The sequence below is a fragment of the Phalacrocorax carbo genome, chromosome 20 (genome assembly GCF_963921805.1).
Source record: "Phalacrocorax carbo chromosome 20, bPhaCar2.1, whole genome shotgun sequence".
Lineage (NCBI taxonomy): Eukaryota > Metazoa > Chordata > Aves > Suliformes > Phalacrocoracidae > Phalacrocorax > Phalacrocorax carbo.
Genome location: NC_087532.1, coordinates 5,966,350 through 5,982,391, shown reverse-complemented (window position 1 = coordinate 5,982,391; position 16,042 = coordinate 5,966,350). Strand labels below are relative to the sequence as shown.

The following is a 16,042-nucleotide window of genomic DNA, read 5'->3' as shown; positions in this document are numbered from 1 at the left end:
GATACCCTCGGAACTGCTTCTCTTCTGCTAAATTTGGTAGAAATTGTCCATTGGGCTTTTAAAGTTGGTAAGCTGGGTTAGACAGGCAGATGTGAGCACAGAGGAATTTTGTCTAGTTTCTGTAGCAAGCCAGGTTCAAAAGACGTGGTTTATTAAGTATGCCTTATTGGAGTTCCAAGGTGGACAGGATAAAAAGCAATCCATGGGTATAAACAAGGCATGGAGCAGATCTTAGTCAATACAAACTTGCACTGGATTAAAATATGTAGCTGAGAACTGGAAGACTTCAGCATCTCTTAAACTTGTGCCTGTGTGTGCTGTAGTGTTGTGTTGCCTGAGTATTCCTGTCCCATTACACAGACCATCTAACCAGACTCAGTCGTTATAGTGAAATCCTTTAATGTGCCCCATTATTTTGCTTTCAACACCTTCCTGCTCTGACAAGGGAAGTAACTGTACTTCCAGTAACATGCTGTTTGCATTAATAGTAATTGCAGATCAGTTGGTTAGAGGGAAAGAGACGAGTTCCCCTCTCTCCCCCATGCAGATACTGTCTGGAGCCACTCTGTACCTCCTCCCACCGCCTGCCTTCCTGCAGAGCTGCGATACTATGGCTCCCTCCAAGAGCCTGCAGCATTCCTAATCCATCCACTCCATCTCTGTCTGCATCTCCCTGTCATTGACTGAGGCCTCATGTGCTGAACCCAAGCCTGGCTTTTAGTAATTGCTGTTCCCAGAACTCAGCAGGCTGAAGGGGGTGGAAGGGAGATAAACATCAGAGTTCAATATCCAGACAAACACAGCAGAGCACACACAATAAATACATCCACCCCCAAATGCAAATACATCAGAAGAGGTTCCTTCCCCAGGGCTCAGAGCAGAGCAGGCTCAGACAGGAGAGCAGCACTATGAGGTAAGTGCAGTCTCAGGGACCTCCCCACCTCCTCTGGCTACTTGACTTAGCGCAGGCCTTAGAAGGCACGAGTGTGATTCTCATCTTGTTTAGCTGTTACCACACTATGACTCCACTGATACCTCCTGATTTTTTCCATTGTCAAGTGAGAAAGTTGTTGGGCATGAAGATTTCAGCTAGTGCTGAGATATCTGTGATTTTACTAAGACTGTCAACTTGGATGTGTGGCCTTTGGGGTATGATCTGAGTCGATGCTCGCGCTTTCTCCATTAATCTCTGTTCCTTTGACACAGGCTGTTTGTCTTGCTAGCTGTGCTTTACAGTGGAGTAAGCAGCAGCATTGTGCTGCAGAAAATGTATGGGAGGATCACATCCCCAAACTTCCCAAATGTCTACCCAAATCACAAGGAGAGAACCTGGAATATTACTGTCCCCAAGGGATATTTTGTCCGCATCTACTTCACGCATTTCAACGTGGAGCTGTCCTACCTGTGTGAATATGATTATGTGAAGGTATGTGTAGGGCAGAGTGATGTGTAGCAGGCAAAGTTGTTACAAAATATGTATATGTGATCCTGGACACATACAAGACCAAGATAACTGTTGTAAGCTCTTGCTTCTGGTCTGCTAGTAAAATTCAGGCTCAGCTGATTTCTAAATGATGTGTTTATTGAGGCCCATGGGACCAGGAAGTAGAATGGGTTGTTGTGTTGAAGCATCTGAAACTTCAGTTATTTGTGTTCAGAAAGTTCTGATATTCCCTTCTCGTGAAGGAAAAGGCTTGAATTTTTGCCCAAAACAACATTTGAACTTCATTTTGCTGAAGCTACAGTGTGTGTTTTAAATTAACAAGTAATGCTTCACTCAGAGTATAATGGGAGACCGTGAAAGTGTAAGTGATAGTCTAAACAAGATACTGTCAGCTCGTCTAACCTGCACTTGCAACACTTGCTATGGTGTGTTTGCTAGCTAATGTGAGAAACAACCTCAGGAAAAGAAACAAAGATACTGTCTTTGGGAAGTGTTTGGGCGATCAGTGGTGTCCCTGAAGGGTTTTGCTCCATGTGCTAGCCTGTGCTCTACTCTAGGCAGCCCTGTCCCTGATTTGAGGCCATGCTACCTCTGCACTCATTTTGTTGTTTGGTTAGGCCTGATATACATTAGAGAGCGAGCTGTTTACACAGGGAGTATGCAAAACCAATGCATCAACAGTACTTTTGAAATCGGATGGAACCAAATCAGGCAGCCTTGTTCCCATTTAGGAAGATCTCATTTCCATGGTTTTATATGGCAAGCTGCTCCCATTCCCCAAATCTGTCATTCTTCATGTAATTTCCTTTCAGCAGGACAGAGTTGTCATTTCTGGTAGGTCCATAGTGCACAGTTCTGTCACAACCATGTACAACATGAACCCTATAGAACATCTATCTTCTATTAAAACACAAGATAAATGGAGAGCTGGAACTGTAATAAGTGAATCATAGAGCAAGTGAGTCACTGGTTTAGAGAGACCTTTTACTATACATTTGAATTTGTCAGTGTATGAAACCTTTTTACCCTAGTTGTCTCTGGGTTTACCAAGATCTGATTGTCACTGAGAGTGTCAAGTTAACAGAAGTATTATAAACAAAGCATGGTGCTGATAGCCCAGACTGGCCTCACAGCTTTATGTGGGCCTCTGAAAGAAAAAAGAGAGACCAAATTATGGGCTTAAGTCACAGAGAATAGGGGAAATCTTCTCTTGTCTGTCCCTGGATCTGGACTGACTTCCAGAAGCACCTTTTGAGAGCACCCAAGCCTCCTTTCTCACAACATTAAACACATGGTTTCCAAGCCATGGCAGCAGGTTGGGAAGAACAAAGCTCTGTTCTCATCTGGTAGATTTGTCTGCCCATTTTGCAGCTGAGCTCTGGCGGGAGGACCTTGGCCACGCTGTGTGGAAAGGATAGCACAGACACTGAGGAGGCTCCGGGCAACAAGACATACATCTCTGCTGACAACAACCTCATGGTAGTGTTTCGGTCTGACTACTCCAATGAGAAAGCATTCACAGGCTTTGAGGCCTTTTATGCTGCTGAAGGTAAGAGACCAGCCTCTCTTGTAGATGGAAGAGACACAGCAAGGGTGGGGTTGGTGCTTCCCTGTGCTCTCATAGGCTGTGGCTGCTGGTGTGACGTGGGAGAAGGCAGTGTCATTGGACAGAGGCAGATGCAAAAGGGCACAGCAACCAAGGGCCAACAAGCCACCCTCACAAAATACAGAGTGGCTACAAAGTGTTGTTGAAGGGTGTCGGTTGCCTAATTCTGTGCTTCATCCATTAGATATCGATGAGTGCAAACAGCTGTTTGATGGTGAACCCCTCTGCAATCATCACTGTCACAACTACGTGGGGGGCTACTATTGCAGCTGTCGGATTGGCTACACACTGCATGAAAACAAGAGGACATGCACAGGTGAGGTCTTGCTAGATGAGGAGATACTTCCCTACCTACAACATTCACTTAAATCCAGTCCTGAAACTAGCATCAAGATGAAAGCTGTGGGTTTTTTGTTGTTGTTTTCAGTATTCCCCGTGCACCTGGTGCAGCTGGAAGAAGGTACAGGGGGTTAGTCAGGGCTGTGAGCAGACGCCCTGGTTTGCAGAGTGGCTGTGGGCTAATTACTGCCATTAGGGACAGCAGTATTGTGTCGCAGTAAAATGGTGCACTGGCAGTTGGTTTTGATGACTCGTTAGGCAGCATCCACCTGTGTTCAGCTTTAGAAAGATTGAATGGAGAAGCAAGAAACTTGTCTTACACTGGCCACTGCAGATACTTTCAGTCTTCATGGCTGCCCCAGCCTTGCAAAACAGAGTGTAACTTGCTCCCTGGGTAATGAGATACTGAGTATTCTGGACCTGAGGTAGTAAATGTGTTGGAAAAACTAACAATTGAGCTGTGAAGTCTAATGGACAAATAGTTTGCTTACTCTCCCTGGAAGGACACAGACCAAGCAGCAGCACAGTCCGCATATCAACAACAGCAGGTACAGTGATCCAGTTATTAAATGGGAGACAAGGCCAGGCACAGACCTCTTGTTCAGAAGGGCATACAGCATGAGGTTTACCTAGCTGACATCTGCCTGGCTCCGCTTCTCAGTTCACAACTAAGGAAAGCTTATGTGTTGTCAGGCAGTGAAGAGTCTGTCTGAATCAGCAGCAGTGATCGGCACCTCAGGATTCACTTTGCAGTGAAACGTGTGCTTACACGTGGTGTCAGATTCATCCTTTGTGGGTGCAGATTTGCCCACTTGGAGCTGAATCCTGTCTGGAAAGAACCAGCATGCATACTGCTCACTAAACATTGTCATAGATGGGAAGGTAGTTTCTTTGAGCTCCCCGGTACTGAAATGCAGAATTGGATCTAACTTCCAGTGCTTAAGGCCACCTTGACATTTAGCTTCCAACTCCAGCCTATTACAAACCCTCACCAGCCATGTCTGCCTGGGTCTGATTCAAGATTCAAACTCCTCATATCTCCAGTGTATTGGAACAGACCTATTAATTCAACCTCCCCTTCCTAAAGTGATGGCTTTTAGCACAAGAATATGGATTTACTTACACTATAAAGTGTATGCCTGGTCTTAATGTGAAGGTGCAAAATGAATAGCTGTGAACTAACAGACTAGCAGCTTTGCACTGACCATTCATGTGTGCACACTTATGCCCCCCTCCTTGAATATAACACTAGCAGAGGGAGCTTATCAACAACACTGAAGGGCTGGGCTACCCTGATGGGTGGAGACGTGCGCATTGGGAATTACTGTGGTGCAGCTGATGTGCTGGAACCTGTTCACATTTCAGAGGCCTTTAGATGCAAGCGCTGAAGCTGCTCCAGCCACTGGGCTGGGATGCAAAGCAATGGTCTCTGTGGATCACTTTCATGAGATGAGGGCAAAAGTTGCCCCTTTGATTTTTGGGCTCCTGTCTGAGCAGGCTAATATTGACAGGCTCTTTTTCTTCTCCTTTATTTTCCAGCGTGAAATAATTAAGCTTCTCCTCGCTTAGGCAGAGTTGGAGACAGATGTGCTGGGAAGAGCTGGTTTGCCCTCCCTCCTGACCTGCCTGTTGCAGTCCGCCCAAGGGCTGCAGGCTTCTCTTGCTCTGTGGCTTGTATGTCTTGGTTCCTTGCCTTTCAGACCTGCCTCCTGCAGACAATAAAGAGGCTGTTCCTTGTTGAAAGCTGACAGCAGCCTCTGGGGCATTCATTTTCTTGCATTTCCCATGTGTCAGTATGGAAAGAAGAAGGTAGATAAGGCAGGAGCTGATAAGAGAGAAGCCATTGTGAAAGGCCCCTGAGCATCACAGCTACCTGAAGACTCGTGCATTTCTTGTCCAGCTTGACCTTCCACAGTTCTTAAACTGCAACAAGACCAGAACCACACATTTGTTCCGTAATATTCCTTTCCGATATGCTTTTGTCTGCACCCAGACTTGTAGATTGAAACTATTTCTATTCAGAGCCTATTCACTATTCGGAAAGGTTTGAATTTATTTTTTTTTTTAATCCAGATTTTGTGACTCTGGCCATATCTCCGATTGGGGATCTAGCCTTATGGCTGAAATGTGTTCTGGTGAGCAAAGCCTCAGAGTTACAGGAGTTTGATAAGGAAATATGAATGTCACAGGGCAGCTTACATGTCTCACCTTCATACAAAGGAAGGCAACAATGCCTTCCCCACGACAGATGCAATGCAAGGAATGTTATTCTTCAGCACAGTTTCTTGTGGCATTGATTGATACTGTCAGTGTCTCACAGTGCCTCTCACAGCTCCACATTAATATATTAATATCTGTTTGTTGTCCTTTTAGACTATACCCTCTTTGGGCAGCAACCATCTTCTTGAAACATGTAGGGCAAATGCTGTGTGCCGCACTTGTCAGCGACTACAGGTGCCCAACTCTGCGGAGGAAACATGATTATTACTAGAGTTTAACAAGTCAGAGCTGAGCAGCTGTAGGTGAACTGCTGAAGGCAAAACAACACTTTGTTTAAAAAGCTCAAGAAACTAAGGACCATTAGTCAACCAGTATTTCCTTATTTCTGCAGTTTAGCAGAGATTGCTTTTAATTCCAATTTATGAGGCTCAGTTTCTCCAACCCCATCTCTGCTCTTAGTGCCTGGAGTAAACGGGAGGAACCCTTTTCCAAGTGAGCATGGGAGGGACAAAGTGTCTTTTAGATGAGACACTTGAGTAGTTTCAGGTTACTGCATGTGCAGACTTCTGTGTTATCTTGGGCAAGTCACTTGGTACCAGCTCTGAACATCCACCTGCAAAACGGGAGGTAACATCACTGCCTTGACTTACAGGGAAGATGCATAGTAAGTGTTGTAGAAGGTAGAAACTGCAGAGAACTGATCTGGGGGTAGAATGGCTGTGCAAGCAGTTACCGAGGTTTACTTCTGCTGTATTTAATCTTGTTCAGAAGCTGTTTCATGGTCACAGTGAATTGTGATCAAAGCAGCTTGACATTTTGTCATGGCTCAGTGATACAGTTTATGACCCACCTTTCATTGGAGACCTAATGAGCCAATGACAATGGACTTGCAAGTTTTTAAGGGGTCATTTTTCAGAGTTCAGCCTCTGGTAAACAGCTCACTGTAATTCTAATATAAGATTGGCCTAAGTATAATTAAGCACTCTCTGGACAGCTCTAAAGCTTGGACTGAGAAGTCAAGCGACAGCGTTTCTGCTGGCAGATGTTAAAAAAATTATTTGATCCTTCTTGCACTGACTAGTTTAGGACTTTCTTGCTTGCAGATTTATGGAAAAAAATACTGCCCTGACAAAGGGAACTCCCAGTGGCCACATCCAGGAGATACTAGGAGAAAAGTAAGGTCCTGTCTAAGCCTTTTCATCTCCAAGCTGCAAATTCCCTTGGACTAGCAGAGCGTCTTCTGTTGGGTCAGCTAGTTTTGGCTACTCAAGTGAGCACAAGTCAAGAGAATTTATTGGTGATGACTCACATTTTTCCAAACTGTATTATGAAAATCTCATGTCAAAATTAGGAAGCTGAGTTTAAAGGAGACAGACATAATAAAACATGAAGAACTATTAGTCTCTGTCTTTCTCCTTCATTAGTCCTTCAAAACAAGATGAAGGCCAGTTTTCTGAATTACTAGGGTATTAGTGGGGCACTGTTCTTATTTGTACTATAACAGTGTATGGGGATCCCAGCTCTGTGCAGAGGCATGGTGCTGTTTCTTGCTACATGAACACAGAGCAATTGCTGCCCTGGAGAGCCTCTTGTCTAGCACCTGGGCAGCTCAGAGCAATTCTGGAATAGGCATTGCTAAAGTAGAGGGGCTAAGGATCCCTCAAGTCCAACCTCCTGCCTTTGATAGTGGCCAGCATCTTATGCTTCAGTAGAAGATACAGTTCAGTAAGTGATTTTAAAATACACTCCCATACAGGAGCATAATCCCGTGCAATAGATCCTGTGTTGCCTGTATGCTACTTAGCTTAAGCTGAATTTATGGCACTAGCATATAAAAGTTTGCCTTAAAAGTCATATGACAGCACGTTGCATGGATTAATTATGCTATTTCTTAATCCTGTTTTTTTTTCAGATTTGTGGGTTTTGGCCTTTAATTTCATCATGTGTCCCTTTGCCCTTTTATTACTAGAGAAAGCGAACAGCCACCACAAACTATAGTGTTGGTTATATGCAGTGTTTTTCTGTCTCTATGTGCATATATATGTGTGTGTGTGTGTTACCACACAGTGGTCTTTTCTCCACCATTTCTCTCTTATGTGTTTTCATGCTGAGATTTGGTCCAATAGCATTCCTTTAAACATACTTTAAGGAAGGAAGATTACATGATTGTTACAGTAAACAGAAGCCAAGATGTTGCTGTCTTCTAGCTCTGAGGTTCTTGTAAGAGAGAATTTAACCTTACCGATCTGAGTATCCCTTCTTTACATAGTAGAATCCATGCCCAGGGAGAAATGGTTTTGTAGGTAATAGGAAAGGATTCTGATGCAGAACTAGCAGAAGATTTTTGATTCTGGTTTACTAATTATTTCAGTAGGGACTTATGGGTGTAAAGATAGTACTCATTATATTGTGGCTTGTATGCTTGGGGTAAGATTTCATGCTGTGTCTTTTTTTCACACCAAAGGATGTAATATTTTCATTCCTATCTCTTCCTATAATTGCCTCCAGACTACTCCTGTAGGGGCTGTAGAGCTGGGACAGATACTGGCAGCATGACGAAATTTCAGTTTTTAAGAGAAGCAGATTTTTTTGCATTTACATGGCTGTGAGCAGTGTACTGCTGAAGCTGCGTATCAAGTAGGTTTTGGGGTGTTTCTTAACCCGGGCTCGCAGCAGGTGGAAGGAAGCATTAGAGTGGGACCTTAAAGCCTGGGGAGAGGCAGTGTCACTGGCAGTATTGTAAGCAGCACCTGCAGCAGCTCAGGAGAGTGTGCTGGAAAACAAGCTTTATTCTTACATAGCCATCAAATGCCTCCGTAGTTGGAGGCACAATCAGTGGAATTACAGAAACATGCATTTAGCTGGGAAGAATGAGGTAATAACAATTAAGGAAAAAACCCACTTGCTGATAATCCTCTACAAGTATAGCATGAAAGGAAAAGGTTTCATTCCCATTGTAGCTTAACAGATTTCTGCTGGTGCAAAGCAGCATGCTGTTAGGCTAGGTTTAGAGGCAGCCAGAACCTCCAGGTGAATTAGTTGAGCTTTCTCTGCTTATTTGGACGAAAAGCAGCATTTCAAACAGGATTTAAAAATTAGGAGACTGCTCGGTTTTAACAGAGCAGGCCTTTCTAGGTATTTATTAACTGTTTTACTCTGTGTATTTGTCAGCTGTGTTTGAAAACCTAGGACAATGAGTTGGGAGTAGAGCACACACAGATGCTCAGTCACTGTAGTGATGGATAAATTTATGTCAAATAAAAGTGGCTGCTCATAACTTTCTGGGAAGATGGACAGAGAAAGATTGGTCTGAATTTACAGCTTGTGTTATAAGAAACACTTGGGACCCATGCACATCATCACTTGTGTTGTGGTATTGTAGTTGTGCTGAGCGCCGCACAAACAAACCAAACAGATTATCCTTTCACCCATTCCTGCTTTCCTTTCCAAGAAACGCTTGTATCCAAATACTTCCTGTAGCAGCAAGTAGGGCTGTCGCATAGGTATAGGGGGGAAGCAGGTTTCATTCTCTGAATGAAATGCACAGGAGCTTAGAATCTTGGCTAATAAAATCCCTGGTTAGTTAAGGGAAAATAATGTTCATTTTCTCATTCACAACTCGGTCCCCTTCCATTAAAATGACAACCTTAAACTGCATGGTCTGTTTTGGATGATAATCTGTAATTAATGACTGGATAATGGCACTTTTGTTGGTGGAGGTTAGCATGGTGTGTTTGAGGATACAATTCAAAGTCAAACAATTTCCCTCTTACAATTAATTCGGTGTCACAGTAGTGCAAAAATATGCCCGGTGTTATCAGCCAGTCCAGCATTCCTCATCAATTAAAGGATTGCTCATGCAGCTTTTGCAGCACATCATAAAGCCTTTGTTCCCAGCTGATCAAAGCACCACTTCACAGCGATCAGATCCTGTCAACAAGCAGAGATCCTCGGGGCACTTGTGGCTGTTCCTTCTTGCTTCTCTTCAGCAGGGAGCATTTGTGGCTCCAATTGTGTCGGCAACAGGCACAGCTGGTTTTGCTCAGAGACTACAATTACATTCTAAATGTCTGGTAACAAAGGCATTAAAAAGAAAGAGCTGCATTCAGAGGCTTCTGGAATTGAGGAGCTGATAGCTATCCTACCACTCTACACACTCCGGTGCAGCAGACAAGCTGCAAGTTTAACACCTCGGAATGTTTCGGATGAGCTTCCAGCTATAACGCTTATTTCTGACCTCCAGCCCTGCGGCTGTTTAAGTGTCCCTCCAGGTGTCCCTCCCTGCACCACTTCTGAGGCAGGAGGTGCTGCCCGTGCCCTGGCCCTGCCACCGCGGGGCGGGTGGGGCATGTTCTCAACAGCGCCAAACCCCTGCTGGTGACATGTGCGAGACTAGCTTCATTTCATAGGTAGTTCCGTAAGTGGCTCTGAAACTGTCTTACAATCTTTTGCCTTCAGTTTGTTTATCTATAAAATGGGCCCAGTGACTGCTTCCCAGGCATTCTGTAGCACTTAGGATGCCTGGAGAGAAGGCACTCTCTGAGTTTCCAGATCGATGAGCTGTCACTCTAACTGCCTGCCTGGTTTTTTAAACTTTGCAAGAAAGGACCATTCAAGTTCAGGGAGTCATTGTATTAAAATCAGTTTGTTCTTCCATAGGCCTCATAGGGAAAGAAGTAAAGGCAGTTGGTCTGCCTTCTCTATTCTTTTCAGGTTAAAACACCCAAAAAGTAATTTGGCCCATTCTGTGGAAGTCTTTGCCTGCAAATATTGAGACGCAGGCTAGTGACTGTTGTGAATGTTACTTTCATAACGGATATCTCAGGAGCACTTGTTGGAAGATGAAATACATAGCAGCAGGTGGGCAGGAGACCTCTGTTCAGTTCTCAAATCCAAACTATTCCCAGAACTTCATTCTGGAAATGCCTGAATAGCGACCAAATAGAGATGCTTTGCAACAGTGCTGTCACGCTTATTTTCCAGTAGCGTACCTACCGAATGACATAGCTCTGAAGTAGTTTACTTCTGAAGTAACATTTTAAGAGAACTCCAGAATTCCAGCTGATCTTACGGTTCAACTCGGGTCTAGGCATATGATTTTCTTTTAGGGAACAATTTTCCTAGCTCGTCAAGAGTTACAAGGTGAGTGTTTAGGCCACGGACATACTGGCCTAGTCCTGTCAGTGTGGCCTGGCTCCGCACCGGCCCCTGCACACCTTTGATGCGAGAGTATCATGGTAAGCCAGTCACAGTTTTTCCTTTTATCCGCAGTAATGGTAGGGCTGTGTCAAAGTGAGTGAAACAGTGTAAGGAAAGGGCAGAGAAAGGGTGTTTTTCCCCTAAGAGCCTTTAGCGGTAAGTAACAAATTCGTTTTTAAGGGGAATATTCCGTTTTCTGATCATCTGCAGGTTTGCCATGTCCTAGTCCTGAAGCACCACCCCATGGTCACACCGCACCAGTGCAAGCAGAGGACTTTCTGGCTGACCCCTGTGCTCTCTGTTGTGGCATCGGATATGTGCGACTTGAGGTAGGCGAACCATGGCTCTGTCGGCCCTATTAGACTTAATTTCTCAGGGATTAAACACGTAAGTGCTTTTCTCATTAACAATTTCTGTTGCTCACATACTGTAATAATGAGGTGTATTCAGTACACTGAATTTGTTAGCAATTGTCCTCTCTTTGATATCCTCCCCAAAGATTTGCGTTTCTGCCTATGCCTGTGTGTATGTATGCCCATGCTGATGCTCTTTGAACACTGCTGCCTAGAGATTCGCTTGTAATTATGTTGGAAGAAAAGAATGATTTTACGAAAGATTTCACAAGATCGGTGTAGCGAGAATTTTTAATGTTCTTTCATTTGTTACTGCATCTCTCTGGGGAAGTTAAAACTGGAATACTTGGGCATTCCTGCTGAACGCCGCATTTCAGACCTAGTTCTTAATAACATCCTGCTTCCCAGCAGGCAGTTTTGGAAAATACTCTAGTCCGTGTATGCTTACAGCAAAATTTTAAAATCACAGTTAGGTGATTGTGTTTTAGCAAGTGTCATGGTTTAACCCAAGCCGACAGCGCAGCCCCACACGGCCGCTCGCTGGCTCACTCCCCCCACAGTGGGATGGGGCAGAGATTTGGAAGAGTAAAAGTGAGAAAACTCCTGGGTTGAGATAAAGCCAGTTGAACAGGGAAAGCAAAGGCCACGTGCACCAGCACAGCAAGCCAAGGAGTCCCTTCACCCCTCCCCGTGGGCAGGCGGGTGCTCAGCCACCCCCAGCACAGCAGGGCTCCATGGCGTGTAGCGGCGACTGGGGAAGGCAAACGCCATCGCTGGCAACGTCCCCCCTTCCCCGTCCTTCCCCCAGCTCCGCGTGCTGGGCATGGCGCCGTGCGGTGTGGGACAGCCCTGGGGTCGGTTGGGGTCACTGTCCCGGCCGTGTCCCCTCCCAGCCCCTTGTGCCCCCCAGCCCCTCGCTGGAGGGGTGGGGTGAGGGGCAGGAAAGGCCTTGGCTCTGCGCAAGCCCTGCTCAGCGGGAACGGAACCATCCCTGGGCTGTCGGCGCTGTTGCCAGCACAAATCCAAACCACAGCCCCATACCAGCTTCTGTGGAGGAAACGAGCTCTGGCCCAGCCAAAACCAGCACAGGAAGGCACAGGCTTACCTCAACAGTTATTTTATAATCTATCTGATTTGATAGTTGCGCACATTTACTGTTTGTGTAGAAACCTGGAATAACTGAACTGATGTGAGGGTTAGAGCTGAACTGCAAATAGTAGGAAAGCTGGGTGTGCATGGAAGTAAATAAACAAAGGCCACGTCCTGTGTTGTCCTTGAAATGCACTGAGCAGCACTGTGTGCTGTCCTTGCTGGTGACAAGGCGGGTGTAAGAGGTGGAACACACCACAAATGCAAGTTAGCCTCCAGATTCCGGAAGGGGTACCCCTCCCTCACGTTCAGAGCCATCCACTGCAGCTTTTATCAGCACCACGCTTAGGTATCTATGATGATGGTATAGGAGTTATTTACCTCTTCCCACTCTGAAAGAAGGGTGGAAAAGCAGTACGCTTAGTAAAGACACTTCAAGCAAAAAAAAAATCTAGTTATTGTTTTTCCCTTATGAATGAGCAAATGTGTAACTGATTATTGTTTTTCTGTAATTAGTCCTGTTTGCTGTGGAATTAATTTGACCTTTTATTTCTATTCATGCTTCTTGCAGAATTAAAATGTTGTGGAGTCTTTTGTAGTGGAATGTCGAAAGGATGCTTCTTGGACCAAACCAATGGCAAAGTGCATCAGTAAGTCAGTGCTAATATTATCGAATTTGAAAATTTCTGTGTAAATATTTATATTTAGAACATTGGTGCTGTAAAGGCAGTGATAGAAGTTGCAATATGAGAAACATTTTCTTCTGTTTGGTAACTTCCATTTCTTGTCAAAGTGCATTTTGTGTTTGTGAGTTGGAAGACGTTTCAATTTCTGCCATTCTTTAAAATCTCTAAAGAGCACTGATGGTTATTTAAAATTAAAAAAAAAAAAAGAAAAGAAAAAAAGTGTGGTAGTGTCCTTTGAAATAGAGGACAATCTCCCAGCAGTTTCGTGTAACTAGCAAAGGCATCATCATCATCACAGGAAAAAAACACAGCACCTGTACTCAGAGGTACTGGCACAATTTATCTTTGATTAGTCCATGTTCATTAATGCATGTGTACACGGCGTGCAGTGCGAGTCTTGCTTAATCGAACGGATGGGAGCGCAAATTTTCTGAGGAATCCACAGAATCTACTAAACCCTTTCCAGCTCTCAGTACTCAAGTGCGGTGTTATTAATGTCTGGTGGCCCAGCTGTCAGCACAGAGCCTCCACCGGTGTTGCAGTTCTCTCCAGTGAAGAGGCCTTGTACCACTCCCTGCACATCACAGTTGCATCCTGCTTGATCAGGTTGACTTTTTCAGTGCACTAACTTTTTTTTTTTTTTAATGTATTTTTGAACCGCTTTAGCCGTTGGCTGTGGTCAGCCTGCGGACCCAGCCAGCCGTGCCCTTATATATGTTATGGGGCCTGAGGAAATCACCTCCAACACTGAAAATCAGTACCAGTGTGACGCCTTCAGGCTAATAACAACGGCAGGTCCCAAACATCAGATAAAGAGTGGTTCTTGGTTCTGATGGTGCAGAGTGAGCACCCCGACCTACACAGGCGTGCCTGTAAAGGTCAGCAGAACCTTTCTGAAACACAGTACGGAGGCTGGTAACTTTGGGAAGCAGGATTTGCGTTTTTAGGGATGTGCACCTAAGCATACGGAAAGGGACCCTGGGTAGGCTCGATTCAGTAACAGCTGGGAGCTTAGCACAGTCTTACCATTCCCGTTAGTGGCGTTTAATAGTATTAGACCCTGCAAAGAGCCAGAGGGGGTAAGTGACGCGGACTATGACGTCTGCCAGTGCTTGTGGAGTGTCGCTTCTGTGGTGCTTTAAGCCGATGCCCAGCTATTCTATTCACTTGGTCTTATTTTTGCTGTCCCTGTGAGATGCAGGTAAATACACATGCAGTGGTGGTGAACACTGGAAAAATGCCAAAGGAGAAATAACCCCTCCTGTCTGTGACCCAGGTACTGCATGAACGGACCCGATAGCTGGAATTAGCCGTTGCTGCAAAATCAATCCCAAGCTCTGGGCTCGTACTGACGGTCGCTGGTCTGCGGCCAGGCTCTGCTACAGACCGCGAGGCGGACTGCGCGGAGGTCGGTACCGACGGCCACCGCTGGCTTGAAGCAATGCATTTATGTGCACCTGAGTTGGAACTGCAGACTGTTCCCTGTAACGAAGGGGCTACTAAGCTCCATCCTGTGACGCTGCTTCTTAAATACCAGCCTGCAGTGAGCTACAGGCGCTGCGCTGTTAACAAGTTACTCAGCTAAGCAGCGCCGATGCTTATGTAAAGAGTTGAGCAGCAGGTATAGGTCCTTCAGGACCTTTACGTTGATGAGGCAGAACCACCTCATTGTAGCATGTTCATTTTAAAAATCTGACTATCAGATTACCACCTTTATTTTACTCTGATTTTCAAAATGGCAAGTGCTGCAGATGTTGTTCAACAGGGAGGAACAAAAACAAAACGAAAACTGTTACGATAACCACACAGCGGGACTGGCATGCCCTGTAGTTACTAATACTGACCTTATATTGAGCTGTTAAATTGTTTGCTATTTTAGCATGCCTTGGTCTTGCCTGAGGCTCCCTGTTGCTGCCAGCATTGCAGATTAATGCCAGAAACACCATGCAGTTCCCCTTCAAGAGAGTAAAAAGCTGAACTTTCAGTTTATTCCAGCTCGCTTTTGGACAATGCAGTTTCATAAATCACTGCATTGTTGTTGCTTTTAAATTACTTGGCATTGTTTCTGACAAGAAAATTGAACCACACTCCAGAAGTATTTGTGAGGGGAAAAAGCCCCTGCATGTCCTCACTGCAGCGTACGGGGCTGGGGAGTTTTTCTTTTTTTTTATTTTAAATGCTTGTGCTGCTCGGTTACTCTGTGAAATTACTCAAGCTTCAAGCCTGAGTTTTGGGAGAAACAGTTTACAATGTAAAAAGCATAATCGTGCCTATTATCCCTTAGATTAGAATATCCATTACCTTCATTTACATGCAGAACAAACACTTCTCTGTGCCCAAATTCCTAAGCAAAACTGTCTCTCTTGATTACAGAACTTTTCCAAAGGCTGTTTGTAATACTAATGAAAATCGTACTCTGAATCAAATATTCATTTGCCAGCAATTTTACCATTCCACAACAATCTAGGAATTACATTTAGAATCATTAACTTAATTTAATCCATACAAGCCTAATAATTCAGTGTCCAAATCTTAAAATGTGTAACATTTACTGCTGCATTCATTGTTTTGCAGCCTGTGGAACTGTGGAGCGCAGAGCTGCGGGAAGGAGAGCCAAGCCCGGAGAATTTCCCTGGCAAGTGCTGTTAATTACAGAGCAAGAGGATTAAGAGGTGGGTCGCTTTGGTACGACAGCTGGGTCCTAACAGTTGCTCATGGCGTAGCTGATCAAAGAAACCCCTCAGCTTTGAGGGTTAAATTGGGGATTTTTGAACAACTGCTCGCTCTGCTATGAAGAAGCCCTTGAAGAAAACATTTTTATTCATGAAGGTTATAAAAATGATCTTGTCAACTTTGACGACGATGCTGCATCGGTTAGACCGAAGCACGAAGTCTCAGTTAGTACCAGTATCACACCCCTTTGCTTACTGGGAAAAGAAGATGGATTTCAGATGAGAGCAAACGATCGGGTAGAACTGAGACAAGGCGCTCTTCTGTTCTGCTGCTGCGACCGCGTGGGCAGCCGTCAGCCAGACCGAACGTAGGGACGTGTAGGCAAATAAACCGTTCAATGGCAAACCCTGCCTGGTGCCAGACAAGGCGCCGC

General features: G+C 44.9%; 1 protein-coding gene across 1 annotated transcript; it reads left to right on the top strand.

The window, feature by feature from the left end:
• The first annotated feature begins 815 nt into the window (after positions 1–815).
• On the top strand, positions 816–14,315 carry MASP2 (MBL associated serine protease 2). Its single transcript, XM_064470666.1, is given in 8 exon segments — positions 816–913; positions 1,207–1,426; positions 2,816–2,993; positions 3,235–3,366; positions 11,019–11,137; positions 12,822–12,900; positions 13,603–13,727; positions 14,138–14,315. Coding segments are annotated over 8 exon segments (984 nt in total). The 5' UTR covers positions 816–836; the 3' UTR covers positions 14,192–14,315.
• The last annotated feature ends 1,727 nt before the right edge of the window (positions 14,316–16,042 follow it).